Consider the following 20,254-nt stretch of genomic DNA (forward strand, 5'->3'; position numbering starts at 1 on the left):
AAGTGGCGATAGCTGGTTTCCTCCCTCAATATCTATGTGGTCCTTAACCCATATGCCCAACGCCATATAACCGTAAATAAAATGTGTTGAGTGCGTCGTTAAATAAACCATTTCCTTCTGCCTTCTACTAAGAAATGTTTTACTTAATGAAGCACTCAACACATTTTACTACGGTTATGTGGAATCAGACATGGCTAAGGACCAGAGAGACAATTAGAGAGGAAACCCGCCGTCGTCACTCCATGGTCTACTCTTTTCGATTACCAGCAAGGGATATTTTTATTATATGCATCATCCCACAGCCTTTATTACCCGAGTTGTGGAGCACTGGTTGGAACGAGCAGTAGCCCAACGGGCCCACCGACGGGAATCGATTCTGGACCGACCGACCGTTTTACCACTGAACTATGTCCCGCCCGGATATGGCCAATTTCACAGTTGTCGGCCTTTAAAAGTTTATATATTCCTTTAGTTCATTACTGATTAGTAGATTAACTCAGATTATCGTAATTTTTTTTCTAGAAAACATAAAAAATGAGGACGAAGTAGGCTTACATTTAATAATAAAACACTTGAATGATGTAAAATTTAACAAATAATAACTGTAAAATGTATGAAAGTTGATAACCGTAATGAATAAACAAAAGGACCGCAACAATTTTTTTTAATAATAATCGTAACTGGCCAAATTTATTATCTGCAACGTTCAAGTCTTGGTAAATGTTCAATACTAACAAATGAAGTGATGTGGATGGTTCGTAAACATGAATATTTATGGCAAAATAAGTCAGAATGTAGATGAATGCACACGTATTCTCACTATAAAATTTGGTATACAATGCAAAACCATTCAAAATGCTGATTTTGTTTTAATTTTATTAGCAAATATACTTACACATATTGAATGTTTTTATTTATTACATACTATTATTACTGTGAAACAATATGATGGACAATTTTCAGAATACAGTTGTTCTTACAGTTTAATTAAATTTTATCTCCAAAGTGGCAGGCCTACTGTTTAATCTGGGCGCTTTCCAAATTCAATATCGATTTTAAGTCGACCTATAATTATACGTAATCGAAAGTACCGTTTCACAATTCTTCCACTGTGGTAACCTGAAAAGAAGAAGAAGAAAGAACCATTTAGTTTTTCAGTGTTAGAAAATTGAAATCATGGCTTGAGTCCTAGATGAGTACTAAATTAATTATTTCTAGGTCAAGGTGAGTTCTAACTTCCACAGACTCTGGAAATAATAAAGGAGAGAGACCGAGTTTAATACAAACGGTCACCGAACCGAACTCCTAACATTTGACACCCAGTGGCCAACATGTTTTTCGTCTTGCGATGTCGTTCAGCCTTCATTCATTTATTCTTTCAAACTCGGGCGGAAAGTGCCAGTGGTTTCAGACCATCAGATACTACATACTATAAACCGGATTAATATTGTGATGTAGGATTTGTTTTCGCGAATACGAACCTTAGCGCATGTTCGCGACGTTTAAATTTTGCGAATGACCGTTGGCATCTGTAAAAAAAAAAAAAAAAAAAAAAAAAAAAAAAAAAGGCCAATAATACCTATATCTGTCTGGAAAAACAAACCTCACTTTCGGAAAAGCGACGTTTACCATTACTCGATATCGAACAATGGTCTCTGGCACCGAGTAAAGAGGATTACCCACCTTGCACGTAACAGAACCACTTAACAATTAATATACAGGTACCTTTGGTAGACGAAACAGTTAACGTTTATTTGCTACTGATTGGTGTGGCGTTTCATTTCCGAAACGAGAGTACTGAAGCGCAAACGTAAAGTTTTTATCACAGGGTTGAGAATGGCTGAAATAGTCCAATTTCATATAGTGTCTAGCAATTCAGGACAAACATGAATAAACGGACATTAGTGGTCATGATTTACAATAATTATAATGAATTGGCGAAACGGAACAATTTAGTGCTATTTACTAATATTTAGTATTTCTGAACATGTCTGTTGCAACAATAAATTAAATGATAATTATCATGACTGTATTTTGTTTGTTTTCCTCCATGGCTTATTTTTTTTTTTTTTTTTTTTTTTTTTTTTTTGAAAACGCCACAAACATTTAACACAGAGACAAAGGCATTTTTTATATTTTGGACATTACAAACATGGATGATGATGAGATGAATGGTAAAGCCGCAGTATTTCCATTTCGGTATGGGACTACTTGACAGGGCCTTGCTCCACGCTTGCTGTCAGTTGAGCTATCTCGGTATCACCGGAGCCCGGGGTACACGGAACCTGCAGTGCATGTCGGGTAATCATCCTCCATGTGGAGTCATACACTCGAGAGACACACCCATAATCGCACCTGTGAAGTGAGTGAAACTCTGTGTAATACAGTATATGGCCTTACACCTACCCATTGAGCCTAGCGGTGCACTCACTCTGGGTTGTCTCGGGTGTGATATGAACCCAGTACCTACCAGCCAGAAGTCCGATGACATAACCACTACATCACCAAGGCCGGTATCCTTCGTGGTTTATTAGTTTATAGAAAATCAGACACCACCTAAGCACACTCTTACCTAGAAAATAATGCGTCCGTATAAATTTCGCGACTTTAGGTTCGGCGCGAGCGACGCGAAATTAAAGGGACATTCCTGAATTTTTAAGATGTTATTGACTAACAGAGACTTTTTAACGATTGTAATTACATATCAAATTTATTTTGCTGCATAAACTATTAGTAGCTGTATATTAAACGTTTTTCGGATCGTCTAATATTTGTACTATGTTAAATTTCATTTTATTTCCTAAAAATTGTTTTTTTTTCGTAGAAGACAAAATCCAGTTTGGGCTTGTTGCAAATATTAAGACGACCAGAAACACATTGAATGTACAGACACTGATATTCTAAACAAGAAAATATATTTAATATGTAAGTTTAATCGTACAAATATTTTATTAGTCAGAAACATTTTACATGTTATATATATATGAGTTGTGTTAAAAGTTATTTACTTTTGAACACAGAACCCATGTGCAAAAATACAATTCTCGTGGATTCAATGTATGTTTTTGCCCATGACACAGTTGAATATGCTTTATAAAATGGAAGCTGGAATGTAATGGACGTCATTTAACGCCCACTAGGGTGCCATTGGTATTTTTCAGACAGCGGCTGCTAAGAAGTATGATGTTCATCGAAGTGTAATTTCCAGGGCTTTTGTAAGGTTTTAACAGACTGGCCTATTTACCAAGCCATTTAAAGCTATAATTGTGTTCCATTTGTTCGGGGAATTTCCCGACAATTGCTGATCCAATTCTTCACCAATATCCAACAAAGATGAAAAAGATGTGTCTAAATTAAAATTTCCAAACAAAGGTTTTTGGAACGTCTGGCATTTTGGTGTCTCTAACTCTTATAAATGATAGCAGACGATCGTTTTTGAACTTCTGATATGTTGATGTCTCTAACTCTTACAGGTTGGACTATACCAATTAAAATCCCATAGGCGACCATATTAACGTTTGTGTTTAAAAACACTATATGCAATATATCAACCAAACAATGACCCATAAATATCAGTACTACAACCCCTACCTCAAAGTATTAACTGCAGAAAATGGTACCTTTCATGACTCATTTTCGGTATATCCACCCCTAGTTTCGCACAAAATTTTAGAACTTTTTTTGACATGTTCCAAGCACAAGGCTACTTGGCACAGTGGTACTAGATGAATTAAAATTGTATACATTTTTAGCCCAGATGAAACTTTTTTTTTTTACAACCAACACACTCGCATTAATAACCAATCACAGGACTTGTGGTGTTAACTTCTCTATCAAAAGTGCACCTCCAACTTTGACCCAGCCGGAAATTAATTGGTTTAGTGCTGCCTACAGATGGCAGCAGACGATCGCCATTTGATGTTTAAAATATAACCTCGGGAGATTCCTCGAGGATTCGTTTGTTGACATAATTCATAAAAAGCGGCCTCGGTGGCGTCGTGGTTAGGCCATCGGTCTACAGGCTGGTAGGTACTGGGTTCGGATCCCAGTCGAGGCATGGGATTTTTAATCCAGATACTGACTCCAAACCCTGAGTGAGTGCTCCGCAAGGCTCAATGGGTAGGTGTAAACCATTTGCACTGACCAGTGATCCATAACTGGTCCAACAAAGGCCATGGTTTGTGCTATCCTGCCTGTGGGAAGCGCAAATAAAAGATCCCTTGCTGCTAATCGGAAAGAGTAGCCAATGAAGTGGCGACAGCGGGTTTCCTCTCAAAATCTGTGTGGTCCTTAACCATATGTCTGACGCCATATAACCGTAAATAAATTGTGTTGAGTGCGTCGTTAAATAAAACATTTCTTTCTTTCTTTAATTCATAAAATAGATCCGGTTATTGTCACAAAATAGTGCGAAATTGAGAATCATAGACTTTAAGTCACATAATATCATTTGGACCAAGCTAAGCATGTTTAAGAAAATATTATAGTCCAGGAGCCCAGAGAGGTTTAATTAGCATTGCGAGTAAAAAAGGTCTGAAGCCTGGAATATGTAGGTGTGGGCTGTGGGACCCCCAAACGGCCATTCTTAAGTGACATCTCCTGTACCAATCCGAGGGGCCACCCCTCAAAATACCCCAATTTTTAAGTTTAATTAGCATGGTTGAGTACACCAATCAAACCTACACAAAAATGTTCTCTGTTGATGTATTAATTAAGATCCACCATTCTTAAGTGTCATCTCCTGTACTTAGTCCACTTAAGAACGCCCCTAATTAGCACTAATTAGAAGTTTAATTAGCATGGTTGAGTACATTAACGAAACTGATGCCAAAATATTCTTTAGGGTACCTTGATTAAGTATCAGTGATTCTTAAGTGTCAACCCTTGTACCGAATCAACTTAAGAATGGGTCAAAGGTCAAAATCCACCCAATTTCAGGTTTAATTAGCATGATCAAGTACATCAACAAAACTAACGTTAAAATTTTCTCTGTTGATGTACTAATTAAGATCCACCATTCTTAAGTGTCAACTCCTGTACTTAATCCACTTAATAATGCCACTAATTAGCGCCAATTAGAAGATTAATTAGCATGATTGAGTACTTCAACAAAACTGATGCCAAAATATTCCTTAGGGTACCCCGACTAAGGATCAATGATTTTTAAATATCAACCCGCAACCCCTGCACTGAATTCACTTAAGGTCAAAGGTAATAATGTGCCTAACATCAGGTTTATTAGCATTCACGAGTACATCAAAACATTAATATGTTTTCTGTTGGTATGGTAAACAAGACCCATGATTCTTAATGTCACCTCCTGTAGTTGGTCCACTTTAAATGCAATGAGTGTGAAATGAAAATGTATGATTAATATAACTAAATAGTTTTCTGTTTGATTGTAATATTATATGAATATGATAATATGACTATTTCTACATTTGAACAATGAAAGATTACATTTACTTGAACTTCTCATTGCCTTTAATTCTCAATGAGAGTGTTATAGCAGTGATACTTTTTGCATGAACGAGAGTAACTGTTGTAATAGTTATACATACGTTGATCCATTGTTTTCACCAGTGTCTGGTGAAATTCTGAATGTATTATTGGTTAACAATGAAAAGTCTGGTATACAAACTAGTTCACAGGGTCCATAGGTGATGGTTCTGGGTGATGTAATGGCCACTCATTTGAATAATATATTTTGGTGAATTCTGTCCAAGTTGTAAGCCACACGATATACTTTCGATTCCGCGCCATAAGACATGAAATAAAAATGGGATTTCTCCAAAACTACAGCATGAATAAAGAATGTGAGTATGTGATTACTATAAATGCAATCAAACTCCAGGACTAGATCAAAACAAAAAGTGTGTCCCTAAATCTAAACTAAGTTATTAATGTGATCAAAATTCAACTGAAGGTTCATTTTGTTTATTAGTCACCAGACAGAAAGAAAATTATTGATCAAAACAGAACTTGAGTTCCAGTCTGGTTCCATTTCATTGCCTGCCTAAACAACTTTCACCTTCCTGAATCTTCATCCTCAGAAAGGACTGCCTCATATTCAGATGATACTGTCGGGTCTTCCTCTTCAATGCTCTCACCATCAACGATCCCATTTTCATCTGGATGAGGGTTTCTGGCAGTTGTGTTTCTTCACGGAATATTGGTAGATAATATCCGTTGTAAAAATCCCAACCATTTGATGCAGTTGGATGTTGTTGGATATCAGTGAGATCGGCATTCACCCACATTTGTGCAACAAAGGATGCATGTTTCATATGAATGTTTAGCTCTGCCTCACATAGTGGAATGGCACTAGCATTTATGCCTTTCAGCTTCTCCAATGGATTCTGTCGTTGACTTTGGTCCATAACCCTTTTCAAATATCTTGTATCGAAAGGTATTAGAGTGTTGTCTTGCTTGTATCCTTTGCTTCATAGATGCTAGCGGTAAATGTGTGCAGGGTATTTTGTATGATATGACTGCTTCAATCGCAATATCTTCAAATGCTTTTTGGACCTCTGTATTATTTTCCAGATTAGCAGATGGTCTTAATTTTCCCATGCTGACAAATGATCCAGTGTAGTCACTACCGGTGAATGCATGGAATTCTGGTAGTGCTGCACATATCTGAGGGCCAAGTATCAAACTCAAACTTTCTGCAGTGATACAACATGATGACTGCTTTGTCAGTACCTGACGCACGGATGACTATGTCTCCTTTTCCCCCAGTCTTGTGAGTGTCATCAACTGCTTTTGCATGAAGGCATATCTTGGTGTCCACCTCCTCGTGGTTATTTCTAAGGTCATGGACCACATCACACTTGAGAATTCCATCTACAACTTTGAAATGATGGCATTCCCCGGGAATATTAAGGTAGAGCTGGCTGCTTCCAATTATCTGTGCATATTGCTGAACCTGCCACTCCCTTGCCAGGAACTGTGAAAGTTGGGTTTTGAATGATCAAAAACTCTCTGTTATCTGCTCCTCTTCTGCCTCACTCCATATCTTTCAAAGATGGCTGTGGGTAGTTGTCAAAGACGAGGTGAACTTGAATGATAGACAATGTCATTGTTTGAATCAGAATGCTTCTTGCAAATCCTCCATAAGTTGACGGTAGACAGTGAGGTAATGTATGAAGGAGAAATTGGCCGTCTGCAATGCATACACGTGTGAATTCGGGGTGGCCTTTTCCGTCTTTCACCTTTGATTCCAATAAATGGAAGGGAGCGCTTTTTTCGGTTTTTGCCATTGTTCCATCTGTGCTGCACATTGACAATGGTACAGGTGTGAGTGAATATTCAAATATGAATGGCAAGTCCAGATTCCGTTTGGTTACTAGTAACACCAGGTGAACCATAAGATCTCTTCTACTCTCAAGTTCAGCTATTCTGTGGTCTTTAGCTCTTTGATTCTTCACACAATCATTTGTAAAGGACTTTATCTTCTCTTCAAATCTGTTGAGATCACTAATGCAGGACTGTAGGAATTCTCGGTGGTGTGACTGTCCATTTTCTGGAACGCTGAGCAGACTTTCCCGAATCTTGTCACTGGCAGCCTTCCCTGTGCTTATGTTGAGCAGATAACAGGGAGTTTTTGATAACAGGACCTGAACAAAGGAGACCACAGGTCAATAGTGATGCCTTGAAATCGAGATCATTCAAAACCCAACTACCACAGTTCCTGGCAAAGTTGTAGATGGAGTTCTCAAGTGCGAAGTGGTCGATGACCTTAGATATAACCACAAGGAGGCGGATACCAAGATATGCCTTCATGCAAAAGCAGATGATGACACTCACAAGCTTGGGGTAAAAGGAGATACTGACATAGCGGTCATCATGCTGTATTACTGTAGAAAGTTTGAGTCACCACTGAGGACTGATGTTGGTACAGCTGCCAAAAATAGCCACAGATATACCAATATAATCGCTATTTACCAGATACTTGGCCCTCAGATATGTGCAGCACTACCAGGATTCCATGCATTTACCGGTAGTGACTACACTGGATCATTTGTTCGCAAGGGAAAACTGAGACCATTTGCTAAGCTGGAAAAGAATACCGAGGTACAAAAATCATTTGAAGATATTTTGATTGATGCAGAACTCAGTCATATCACACAAAATACCCTGCAAACATTTACCGCTAGCATCTATGGAGCAAAGGATACAAGCAAGACAACACTGTCACTGTTACACTCAATGCCTTTCGATACAAGATATTTGAAAAGGATTATGGACCAAAGTCAACAACAAAGAATCCGTTGGAGAAGCTGAAGGCCATAATTGCAAGTGTCATTCCACCATGTGAGGCAGAGCTAAACATTCATATGAAACATGCATCCTTTGTTGCACAAATGTGGGTGAATGCCGATCTCACTGATACAACTGCCAGAAACCCTCATTCCAGATGAAAACGGGATCGTTGATGATGAGAGCATCGAAGAGGATGACATGACAGTATCATCTGATGATGAGGCAGTCCTTTTTGAGGATGAAGATTAAGGAAGGTGAAAGTTGTTTAGGCAGGCAATGAAATGGAACCAGACTGGAACTCAAGTTCTGTTTTAATCAATAATTGTCTTTCTGCCTGGTGACTAATCAGAAAAATGAACCTTCAGTTGAATTTTGATCACATCAATAACTTACTTTAGATTTAGGGACGCACTTTTCGTTTTGACCTAGTCATGGAGTTCGATTGCATTTAGTATAATCATATACTCACATTCTTTATTCATGCTGTAGTTTTGGAGAAATCCCATTTTTATTCCATGTGTTTTGGCACAGAATCGAAAGTATATTGTATATTGCAGCTTGGACAGAATTCCCCAAAATTTATTATTCAAATGAGTGGCCATTACATCACCCAGAGCCATCATCACCTATGGACCCTGTGAACTAGCTTGTATCTTAAGTTTGGTATACCAGGCTTTTCATTGTTCAACTGATAGTACACTCAGAATTTCTCTAGACACTGGTGAAAACAATGGAACAAGTACGTATAACTATTACAACACTTCATGCAAAAAGTAGCACTGCTATAACACTCACAATGAGAATTAAAGGCAATGAGAAGATCAAATAAATGTAATCTTTCATTGTTCAAATGTAGAAATAGTTGTATTATCATATTCATATAACATTACAATCAAATAGAAAACTAGTTAGTTATATTAATCATACATTTTCATTTCACGCTCACTGCATTTAAAGTGGACTAACGACAGGAGTTGACATTAAGCATGACGGATCTTGTTTACCATACCAACAGAAAACATATTAATGTTTTGATGTACTCGTGAATGCTGATAAACCTGATATTGGGCAAATTGTTACCTTTGACCTTAAGTGAATTCAGTACAGGGGTTGATATTTAAGAATCATTGATCCTAAGGAATATTTTGGCATCAGTTTCGTTGATGTACTCAGTCATGCTAATTAATCTTCTAATTAGCGTTTATTAGTGGCAGTCTTAAGTGGTTTAAGTACAGGAGTTGACACTTAAGAATGGTGGAGGATCTTAATTGGTACATCAACAGAGAACATTTTAACGTTAGTTTCATTGATGTACTTGATCGTGCTAATTAAACCTGAAATTTGGTGGATTTTGACCTTTGACCCGTTCTTAAGTGGATTCAGTACAGGTTTTGACACTTAAGAATCACGGATCCTTAGTCAGGGTACCCTAAAGAATATTTTGGCATCAGTTTAGTTGATGTACTCAACCATGCTAATTAAACTTTTATTAGTGCTAATTAGGGGTGTTCTTAAGTGGACTAAGTACAGGAGTTGACACTTAAGAATGGTAGATCTTAATTAGTACATCAACAGAGAAAATCATAACGTTAGTTTCGTTGATGTACTCGATCGTGCTAATTAACCTGAAATTGGGTGGATTGTGACCTTTGACCCGTTCTTAAGTGGATTCAGTACAGGTTTTGACACTTAAGAATCACTGATTCTTAGTCAGGGTACCCTAAAGAATATTTTGGCATCAGTTTAGTTGATGTAATCAACCATGCTAATTAAACTTATAATTAGTGCTAATTAGGGGCGTTCTAAAGTGGACTAAGTACAGGAGATGACACTTAAGAATGGTGGATCTTAATTAGTACATCAACAGAGACCATTTTGGTGTAGGTTTGATCGGTGTACTCAACCATGCTAATTAAACTTAAAACTTGGGGTATTTTGATGGGTGGCCCATTGCATTGGTACAGGAGATGACACTTAATAATGGCCGTTTGGGGGTCACACAGCCCACACCTACATATTCCAGGCTTCAAACCTTTCCTACTCGAAATGCTAATTAAACCTCTCTGGGCTCCCGGTTTAATATTTATAGATTGTCAGTAAGACTTCATTGGTTGTTGGTCAACTTGTTATGAGAAATATCTCATTCTCTCTCTCTCTCTCTCTCTCTCTCTCTCTCTCTCTCGTCCCTCTCTCCCTCTCTCTCTCTCTCTCTCTCTCTCTCTCTCTCTCTCTCTCTCTCTCTCTCTCTCTCTCTCTCTCTCTCTCTCTCTCTCTCTCTCTGTGTGTGTGTGTGTGTGTGTGTGTTTGACGTTCTTTTTGTGCAGTGTGTGCCTGGTGCTGTTTGCATATTTACCTTGGAAGAAAGGGATAGCAGGTGGAAGAGGGTTGCTGTCTTCTTTTGGTCCCACTTCTACGATGGTCCTGCCCTCTCCACCATATTCTTCACAAGTTCGTTTGATGTCAGGGTGGACGCGTTGTACAGCTTTAGCCTCGTAATGCAGCAACTTGAACTGTCCATCCTTCAATGGAAATATAATATATTAGCTGCACTGTGATCAGAATGGACCTTATTATTGTTGCAGATATCAAACTAACTATAATGTACCTATCTTTGAAAATCCAATAAAAGAGTACACTTTTTATCGGCTTTGTTTATTTTCAAAAGGGTTTTTTATTATTTCGTGATGAGAGATACCTTACGGGTATAAACTTTTAAATATTAACTTCAAAATAAAATTACAGTTTACATTTATTTTACTCTTTACATGTATTTTGTATTCCGAATAACAAGTAAAAAGTGGGAATTGAGAAGATATCCTTTGATAATGAATTTAACTTTGTACTGTATTAAAGATTTTAACTAAGCAATAACATGAAATAGCTTCTCCATAATATGATAGTATTTACCTGTGTAATTAATTAATTATTGGATCATGTAATAGAGTTATTTTAGATTGTTATAAGCAGCCACGAAAAGGAGTATCAAACATTGGCCTTCCAAGACAGGTGATTGCTTAATGCACGTCAGTTTATACAGTTTAATGATTTGGAATAATAAAACTGCCCTGAAAACGCACCACCTAATGTTCAGTTGCTCGTGCTAGCCTTTGCTTGAGCTTGCTGTAAAACAAACAATAACCCTACCCCTTGTATACAATGACGATGTTATTTATTGCCTTCCAGACAATCCGGTAATACAAAATAAGTTGAATGTGTTATTGTTTATTTTCTCATGTTCGTTTTACAACTATCAATATCAGTGGATTTCAGTGTGTGTGTGTGTGTGTGTGTGTGTGTGTGTGTGTGTGTGTGTGTATATATATTGATTTTTTTTCCCCTTGATTTTTTCCTTGACCTTTTTTCCTTTGACCTTTTTCTTACAATCGATTCTTAAGTAATCGTAATCGATCTTTTGTTTTTCAAGTACTCACCCCATTTCTGACATACCTATACATACATACATATATATGTGGGTGTGTGTATGTATGTATGTATGTATGTATGTATGTATGTATGTATGTATAGGTATGTCAGAAATAGGGCGAGTACTTGGAAAACAAATAATCGATTACCATTACTTAAGAATCGATTGTAAGAAAAAGGTCAAAGGAAAAAAGGTCAAGGAAAAAACCAAGGGAAAAAATCAAAGGGAAATATTTCAAAATGCAACAGATGAGTAAATATGTATTTATCAGACTGGCGTGCGATAGACTTGTTCTCCGAGGAGGAAGGCTCAGTCCTCACTGCCACTGCTCAACATTTCATAGGACAACAATAAAGGAAACGCCAGAAAACCAAATATGTTGCAATTCAACAACGTCTGAGCAACATTTATATGGACAAGCAAGCTGGACTGATTTAAGTTTAACAAGTCTGCATCTAGTTGCATCGAACATTCGTCTAAACTGCACCCACTAATTTGGAGAGTTTTACAGCTGCATAAAACATTTGCCTGAAGAGCAACTGCCAAGTTGACATTTGTTGAAAAAACCCAAAAACAATAATACTAATTTAATTTTTTGTTATTGTCATACATGTACTTATAATTTATAAAATGAATATGAATGAAGAGTACAATGAACTGACTTTTTTCCTTTTCCTTTTTTTTCCTCTGACGCCATATAATCGTAAATAAAATGTGTTGAGTGCGTCGTTAAATAAAGCATTTCCTTTACTTTTTTCCCTTGATTTCGTTTCTTTTGACTGTTTTTCCTTTGACTTTTTTTCGACTTTTTTCCTTTGATGTTTTCCCTTGATTGTTTTTCCGCGAACCTTATGAATGTCCTGATTATGAAATGATGTTACCAACATGAAATTGTTCACTTTATTTCACAACACTACTAATGTCATTCATTGAAAGACATAAAGCATAATTGTGGGTTATTTATTAAATCATTTCAGAAATGTATAAACGTATGTACACTCTATGAGAATAGCACCAGCTAATAATGCTTGTGAAATGTCAGACTGATCTTGACTCTAGTTATGAAAAGTGTGCATTGTTCTTGATACACATGTCACGATGCGTTCTTCGAATGTTCGGTTTTCAAGCCTCCAGCGATCTGAGCAGAACATTTTACCGCCAAGACAACGAAAGAAAACACTTGCTGGCTAATTGGTCATTTCATAACAGAAAATGTGTTCTTTACTAGTCAGGTAGACATGACAAAAACATAATTACATGTTTGTTAAACGCCAAGCCGATAAGGGAAACTAACGGTAGCCACCGGTTTAGTTAGTAAACTGTTACAACATTTTCGTGCCACGTGACTTCTGAAAAATTAAGTATTAGAAACTAATGCACGTCTCAGTTATCAAACAAATATATACAGGTTAATACCAGAGTGGGTTTTTTCGGTATTGTCAATATCATATATTAGGAATAAAAATTGTATTATGCGAGCCTCTGGCAAGCATAATACATAATTTTTATTCCTAATATAGTTCAAGTTCAAGTTCTTTATTGTGTTAAGCTTTACAGCTTAATGGCATAAAAACAGTATTGAACATATAAATTAATATATACATGTATATACAATAGTGCAGTGCAATGGTGGAGAGTGACTTAAACATGTACACAGATATTTTTAAGCTATAATTAAAATCGCATGTAGTATAGTATAGCAATATGGTAATATAATATAATTTAATATAAAGGTACAGTATTATTTTTAACTACATTGGTAATAAAGGGGCATATGGGTATTTATAATAATGTATAAATAACCATGTATAAGTAGTTATAATGTTTGTAAGAACTGGTCTCTACTTCGATTCGCCTGTAGTAAATATTTTCCAAGGTTATTTATCTTATTATTATTTTCAGTAGTTAAAAGCTGTATTAATTCGAAGACACTAGGATGTTTAAAATAGTATTGTTTAATTAACTTATGTCATAAAGTTTCATGTTGTGGGAACTGTAGAATGAAGTGAAATTCATCTTCATGTTCTTTGAGATCTCTCTATGTTAATATACCTGCCAGTTTCAATATTTAATTTGTGTGCACATATTCTAATTTTTGTTATTTCTTTTAAGTCAAGAGAGCCTGTTGGTTTAGCTAAATTGTTTGTAATTTGTATTCTCTTATTAAATGTTAGTATAGTAAACCCTTGGGAGATGCCGTTATTGTACTGTAGCATTGTTGCTTGAATACGTCATACATCCTTTCTTTTATTATGTTATATACATTAATATGGGTGTTACTCAGATTCGAAATATAATTTAATCTAAATATATTTAGTTCGTGTTTAATGTCTGTTATCCAGTTATCACTGTTTTGGCACATTTCGTACAATCCAATATTTAACATTTTTAATAATGACTAATGGAAAACGTCCCAGTTCGCTATATACAAAGTTATTGCACGTTCTTGAATGCACACCAAGTAATCGCTTGCAGAATTGTGTGTGTGTTTTCTCAAAACCGTGGGCTGGGTGAAAGCCCCAGATTTCTGTTCCATAACTTAAAATACTATTTACATACGTATCAAACACAGATAGCATTGTTTCAACATAACAAAAAAACCTCTTATTACATGCATTAGTTATCCAAAACTGAGCTTTACGTCCATGTTCAGATAGTCATTTCTGTGTACGATTAAATTTTCCATTATAACATAGCAACAATCCAAGATAATTAAATTCGTTTACCACTTCTATTTGATGACCATTATATATCTACTTTATCCACGTTATTTTTAATTCCCCCCCCCCCCCCCCCCCCCATTTCTAAAGACTACTATTTTGGTTTTATTCGTATTAACAGTTATATGTAGGTACCATTTTTTTATAATTTAGTAGTGAATTTATCATAGATTGTAATCCACCTGGTGTTTCTGATAAAAGTACCATGTCGTCAGCATACATTAATAGAAATATATTTAGCATTTGTATTTTAATAAACGGGCAATTATGAGTAATGAATTGCATTTCGCAGTCGTTGATGTACATAGAAAATAAAATTGGTGATAAAATGTCCCATTGGAATAGACCATTTTTACATATGAAATACTTGGATATTTCATTATTATACTTTACATTGTCATATAGGGATCGTATAATGGATAACATTTTACCTCCTATTCCTTGGTGAATAAGTTTATACCATAAATGTTGTCTGTTTACGAAATCAAAGGCCTTTTTATAATCTAGAAAGCAGCAATAGAGACGTTTCTTACATCTTAGTGTTCTGTTTATCAGAAATCGTAATATAAAAATAGGATCGACAGTGGACATTTCATTTCTAAAGCCAAATTGCGCATCGGTGATTTAATTAAATTGTTTATCGTAGAGCACAATTGTTTCATTTCATACAATTTAATACAATCAAAAAATAGTATTTGTATTTGGACAAGTTAAAATATAGATGAACAAGTAGATCTCTTGATGTGCAAATTCGGTGGACTAGAGAAAAATTCTGCTTATTTATATCACTGAAGTACAAGCTTTGAAATACAACACTTCACCTACACTGGCTATGTTGTTGTAATTGCGTTATATTGCAGTATCTATTGACCATATTAATAACAAAAACAGCAGAGAAAAACATTTGGCTATCTTGTTAAATAATTCTATGATTTATTAATTTTAATTTAAAAGGTGGTAACTTTTATTTTTCAATTTTCTGACATGCTAAATCAGATGATTTTGTATCAAATATAATTAATTCCAATAGTGTACATTATTGAAATGCCTTACGATTGTCTTAAATTAAGTAACGAACTATCTATGGAAGTGTTGAAAATATTAGATGTTTACAAAACTATGTTAATAATATTCACGTTCACGTCTGTCAAATAAATATGTGGTTATGGTACACGTTCTATACTATCACAACGAGAAAGCCAAACAAAAGTAATAATAATAATAATAACTATGTTTCTTCAACTTAATAAAATAAAAACTACTTTTTATCCTTCCTCCATGCTTTCTAAAGATATGACGTTTTAAAACCTGTATTAACGTTTTCTATCAAGAAATGACGAACGTGAATTCACATTAGATCTGACACAACAGAATAGATGACACTTCCAAAGTGCACATTACAACCAAATGTTTTATGGAATGCGGTTAATTAAGCTTTGTAAAGAAGCAGGTATTAATATAATTAATGAAGTTTTACCATGTCACAAAACTAACACATTATCATATATATATATATATATATATATATATATATATATATATATATATATATATATATATATATATATGGGGGTGTCGTTGAACATTGATTCATTCATTCTTCTGTTGTATTCTTACCGACGGTCTGTCATTTGTATCCTCGTTTGTCATATCGACGACGTAACATACGTCCGGGTTATCTTCTTTTATCACAACCCACAAACCCTAAAATGTAGTAATTGTCATTTATCAACAAGTAAGTCATTCATGCGAGTGTGTGCCTGCGCGTGCGTGCGTGCTTGCGTGTGTGTGTGTGTGTGTGTGCGTGGGGTTTAGCCGAATGGAGTGGATAACGTGAATCTAGTGAGACATTTGGCAGAGAGATACACAGTCATGGTACCATGCAGTGGTTTTCGTTCTGTTAAATGTGCTCTGGACAATTTGGAGTAATGTAGTATATCAGTGGTGCTGCTGTTTGTAACAGCATGTTGGTAAGCACAAAGTATTGTGAGAAGTCAAATCGTGCCTTGCTGGATAGGAAAAATGAATGAAACCAAATAAATCGTTCCCTTATTTTAGACAAATTATTAAAAAGTATCCTGGAAGAGAATAATTTATTTGACAAATTTACAATAGCATGTATGTACCTGTTCTTTCAGTGGTACGGCAATTTCATTGAGCTGGCCATTTTTGGAAATGATCTCCTCTCCATTTCTTACAATTAAAATGTCGTACTTGTTGCCGTCCAGGTCTTTCAGTGTATCCTTTCTCATCTAAATCAGAAATGCTCATTGTTAAATTCATAAAGATTATTTCTTTAAGGCAGTAACTTCACAATTTTGCGTTTCTTTAAAACTTGTTTTGTATTATTCTGTGTTGTGTGTGAGCATGTGTGATTGTACTTGCCAGAGAGAGAGAGAGAGAGAGAGAGAGAGAGAGAGAGAGAGAGAGAGAGAGAGAGAGAGAGAGAGAGAGAGAGAGAGAGAGAGAGAGAGAGAGAGAGAGAGAGAGAGGAATATCTTAGTTCACATTTGTCACTTTTCCTTTGTGAATATGCTGCCTCTAGTCATTGCTTTCATTAGCCAACTTACAAGCAGTGCGGTTGAAACTTGCAGAAAGAATGCAACAGCAAGAAAGATTCCAATCTGAAAATAGAACTGTTCACAATGTTCATAAGTATACCAAAATAATAATATTAATATGCCCATGCATTTTATTTAGGCATCCAGTTATTGCCGTGTAAGTGGCGGAACCTTATTGTAACCGTTAGAAGTACCGATTTTCCTACTTAAAAGTACTGAGGATGAAAACCACATATGCAACGGAGTCATAATTGCCAGTGCTAAAAGTACGGCTGTTTTCCGTAAATCCGGGTGAATTCTTTGGAAAACAATCTGTGAGAATCGTCTTAATCCACATTTACTTTTAGAGAGGAATTTTAACCTGGGGTATAAAATATTCCTTGCTATAGATTGAAAGTAATTGCCAGTAACACTATTACAAGGTGTTCAATTTCACTTGTTTAATACAGTATTTTATTAAGAGTTTACTGGGTGGTTAGGTCCTAATACCACAGTGTCCTGTTTAATGTAAATTGATATTCGCGCTTACGCCCAATTAAGTTTAGAAGACTGTTTGAACATTAATTTGATATAAGCAGGAAAATCAAGATTAAATGAAATGCAAATAGTGGCAAAATGCTGAATGTAATCTTCTTTTTTTAATTTGCAAATTGCTCAATAATGTCTTCTTGGCAAGCATAATGATTTCATTAAAGCAGCAGATACGTGACTTAGCTTAATCACCGAAGTATTTCTGTATAGGTTTGGTATATGTTAAATACAAAAACATGCAAGTTTCAAACAAATCCAGTTATTCATTCCATAGTAATTAGTATGCAATTCATAGCAACAATGGAATTATAATTTATTACATACCTATTCAATCTTATTATAGTGATAAAGACATTTTGAAACTGTGTGATACATTTAGTTTGTATCGCACATGTGTGCTATCTGGACCGGAACTTTTAAATAGGGAATTCCCATTTTATTTTTACTGCAGTTGGCGCATTTTATTTACTGACGTCATATATGATTTACAAATTACATTAGGCCTGCATCGTATTTGAAACATTACACAAGGCTGCCGCAGACTATGATTATTAACGTTAAGTAAATCAATGAAAGTAGTTTTGATCATATAAGTAACAAAGTATGTGAAGTTCTGTGTATATATATATATTTCATAAAATGTAATCTTTATACACACGTATAGAAATTATCAATTTACCCCTTCCTTAACAACTTAAATATGATCCACTGTAACATATATGTCCACGTATAGTACTGGGTTTTGTGGGACGCTGAAATTATAAGAATTCACCAGGCTAGATAAAACAACACTTTATGACATGTCATGCCACATAACTCGTCAATGGCAGACCCGCTACTCTTTAACGTGGAAACTAATGTTAAAGGGACATTCCTCAGTTTGCTGCAATTTTTAAGATGTTATCGACTACAGACTTTTTAACGATTGTAATTACAAATCAAATATATTTTTCTGCAAAAAATATTAGTGGTTGTATATTAAACGTGTTTCTGATCGTTCTAATATTTGTACCAAGTTAAATTTCATTTTATTTCCTAAAATATGGTTTTTTTGGTACATACGAAATTATTGGAAGACAAAATCCAGTTTGGGCTTCTTACAGATATTAAGACGACCAGAAACACATTGAATATACAGACACTGATATTCTAAACAAGAAAATATATTTAATATATAAGTTTAATCGTAGACCTATTTTATTAGTCGGAAACACCTTACAATGCAGCAAACTCAGGAATGTCCCTTTAAGCCCACTTCACGTTTGACTTGGTGAACGTGTTATATAGTTCAGAACAGAACAGAACTTTATTACACCTCAGGGGCTGGTTATTTCAGAAACACCCATGACACACCTGTTTAATTCCAATAAATAAACGACACCCTTACCATACTATATTTCAATACTGACGCCGAATCGTGTCGGAAGCGTAAATGTCATCAGTTTCGTTACGTATAATAAATATAAAGTAACTTACTTGCATGTTCAGTTTGTATGTCGCGGTGTCGTTAAGTTCTGGTCTCTATGCGCAGCAGTGGTGCCGATCTCAGTGTTCACATCCCAGCAACAGTCAGATTTATTGTAGACTGGTGTTAAACCGTGCACCTCCGAGGTGAGAGGTTTCGTATCATCCGATCTGGCCATTTACAGCTAGGACCGTCACCCGTGAAGCGACATGTCTGTTTTCATCATGCGCCGCACACAAAAACAAACAAAAAACTGCTTTACTGTTACCGATCAAGTGTTATGCGAAATATGTGCATTAGCTGTTTGAAAACAAAAGTAAATATGTTGTCAGATTCTGACATGGAAACAGCTGCAACCCGCAATCCAAACTCTCTATACGGCAATTCCTCGAAAACATCATCCTCGTTATGGGTTTTGATACATCAGTTTCAACTGGAAAAACTGGTACAGTTTAAAAGCTATGAAACCATCAATTCAAATTTGATTGATTAAAGAGACATTCCTGAGTTTGCTGCAATTTTTAAAGATGTTATTGACTAACAGAGACTTTTTACGATTGTAATTACATATCAAATTTATTTTGCTGCATAAACTATTAGCAGCTGTATATTAAACGTTTTTCTGATCGTTCTAACATTTGTACTATGTTAAATTTCATTTTATTTGAAGACAAAATCCAGTTTGGGCTTGTTCACACTTTGGTCATTTGAGTATGGACCTTCAAATTCAAATTAGATTATTTAAGTAGATACAATATTATTATTGTTATTACTTTAAGTTTTTTAATTTTCATTTCTTTTCAACTTATTTTCGTGCTTATATCCAATTAAGGTTCAAGCACACTGTCCTGGGCACACATCTCGGTTATCTGGGCTGTCTGCCCAGGACAGTGGGTTAGTTGGTAATTGGTTAGTGAGAGAGAAGAGGGTGTAGTGGTCTTACACCTACTCACTGAGTCGTTAAAACTCGCTCTGGGTGGGAGCCTGTACCGGGCTGCTAACCCTGTACCTACTAGCCTTATATCCGATGGCTTAACGACGACACCACCAAGGTCGGTAAATTAAGCTGGATTGCTTGAAATATTAAAAATCATATTCCTCACACTTTGCCCGTTTTTCTTCTTTTTATTTTTTATTTCTTTATTTTTTATTTTTTTATTAATTGTTTTGTTTTTTGTTTGTTTTTTTGTTTTTGTTTTTTTGGGGGTGGGCCTTGCTTATATGACCGTATTAGCATTGTGTGCCCGTCACAAATTTGTTTTAAGTAGTTGTAAACTGGGCCGAACGG

General features: G+C 35.6%; 1 protein-coding gene across 2 annotated transcripts; it reads right to left on the reverse strand.

Moving 5' to 3' along the window:
• Nucleotides 1-539: 539 nt before the first annotated feature.
• LOC121392378 lies at nt 540-19,099 on the reverse strand. Of its 2 annotated transcripts, none has more exons than XM_041523610.1 (6): nt 18,978-19,099; nt 16,980-17,045; nt 16,536-16,661; nt 16,027-16,113; nt 10,619-10,784; nt 540-1,119 (listed from the first exon to the last, which is right to left on the reverse strand). In XM_041523610.1, the coding sequence occupies exons 1-6, from the start codon at nt 18,981-18,983 to the stop codon at nt 1,022-1,024; spliced, it is 549 nt and encodes a 182-aa protein (XP_041379544.1). In that variant the 5' UTR covers nt 18,984-19,099; the 3' UTR covers nt 540-1,021. The 2 variants fall into 2 exon arrangements, with proteins under 2 accessions (XP_041379544.1, XP_041379545.1); XM_041523611.1 differs by having other exon boundaries at nt 16,980-17,033; nt 18,978-19,071.
• Between the last annotated feature and the right edge of the window lie 1,155 nt (nt 19,100-20,254).

This window comes from Gigantopelta aegis, unplaced genomic scaffold, assembly GCF_016097555.1.
Source record: "Gigantopelta aegis isolate Gae_Host unplaced genomic scaffold, Gae_host_genome ctg3693_pilon_pilon:::debris, whole genome shotgun sequence".
NCBI classification, from domain to species: domain Eukaryota; kingdom Metazoa; phylum Mollusca; class Gastropoda; order Neomphalida; family Peltospiridae; genus Gigantopelta; species Gigantopelta aegis.

Excerpts from the sequence above, each read along its gene's own strand:
- LOC121392378 (XM_041523610.1), bottom strand. Across the intron at positions 16,662-16,979 it reads AAGTTTCAACCGCACTGCTT|ATGAGAAAGGATACACTGAA; the intron begins GTAAGTTGGCTA and ends TTTCTGATTTAG. Across the intron at positions 1,120-10,618 it reads TGCTATCCCTTTCTTCCAAG|GTTACCACAGTGGAAGAATT; the intron begins GTAAATATGCAA and ends TCTTCTTTTCAG.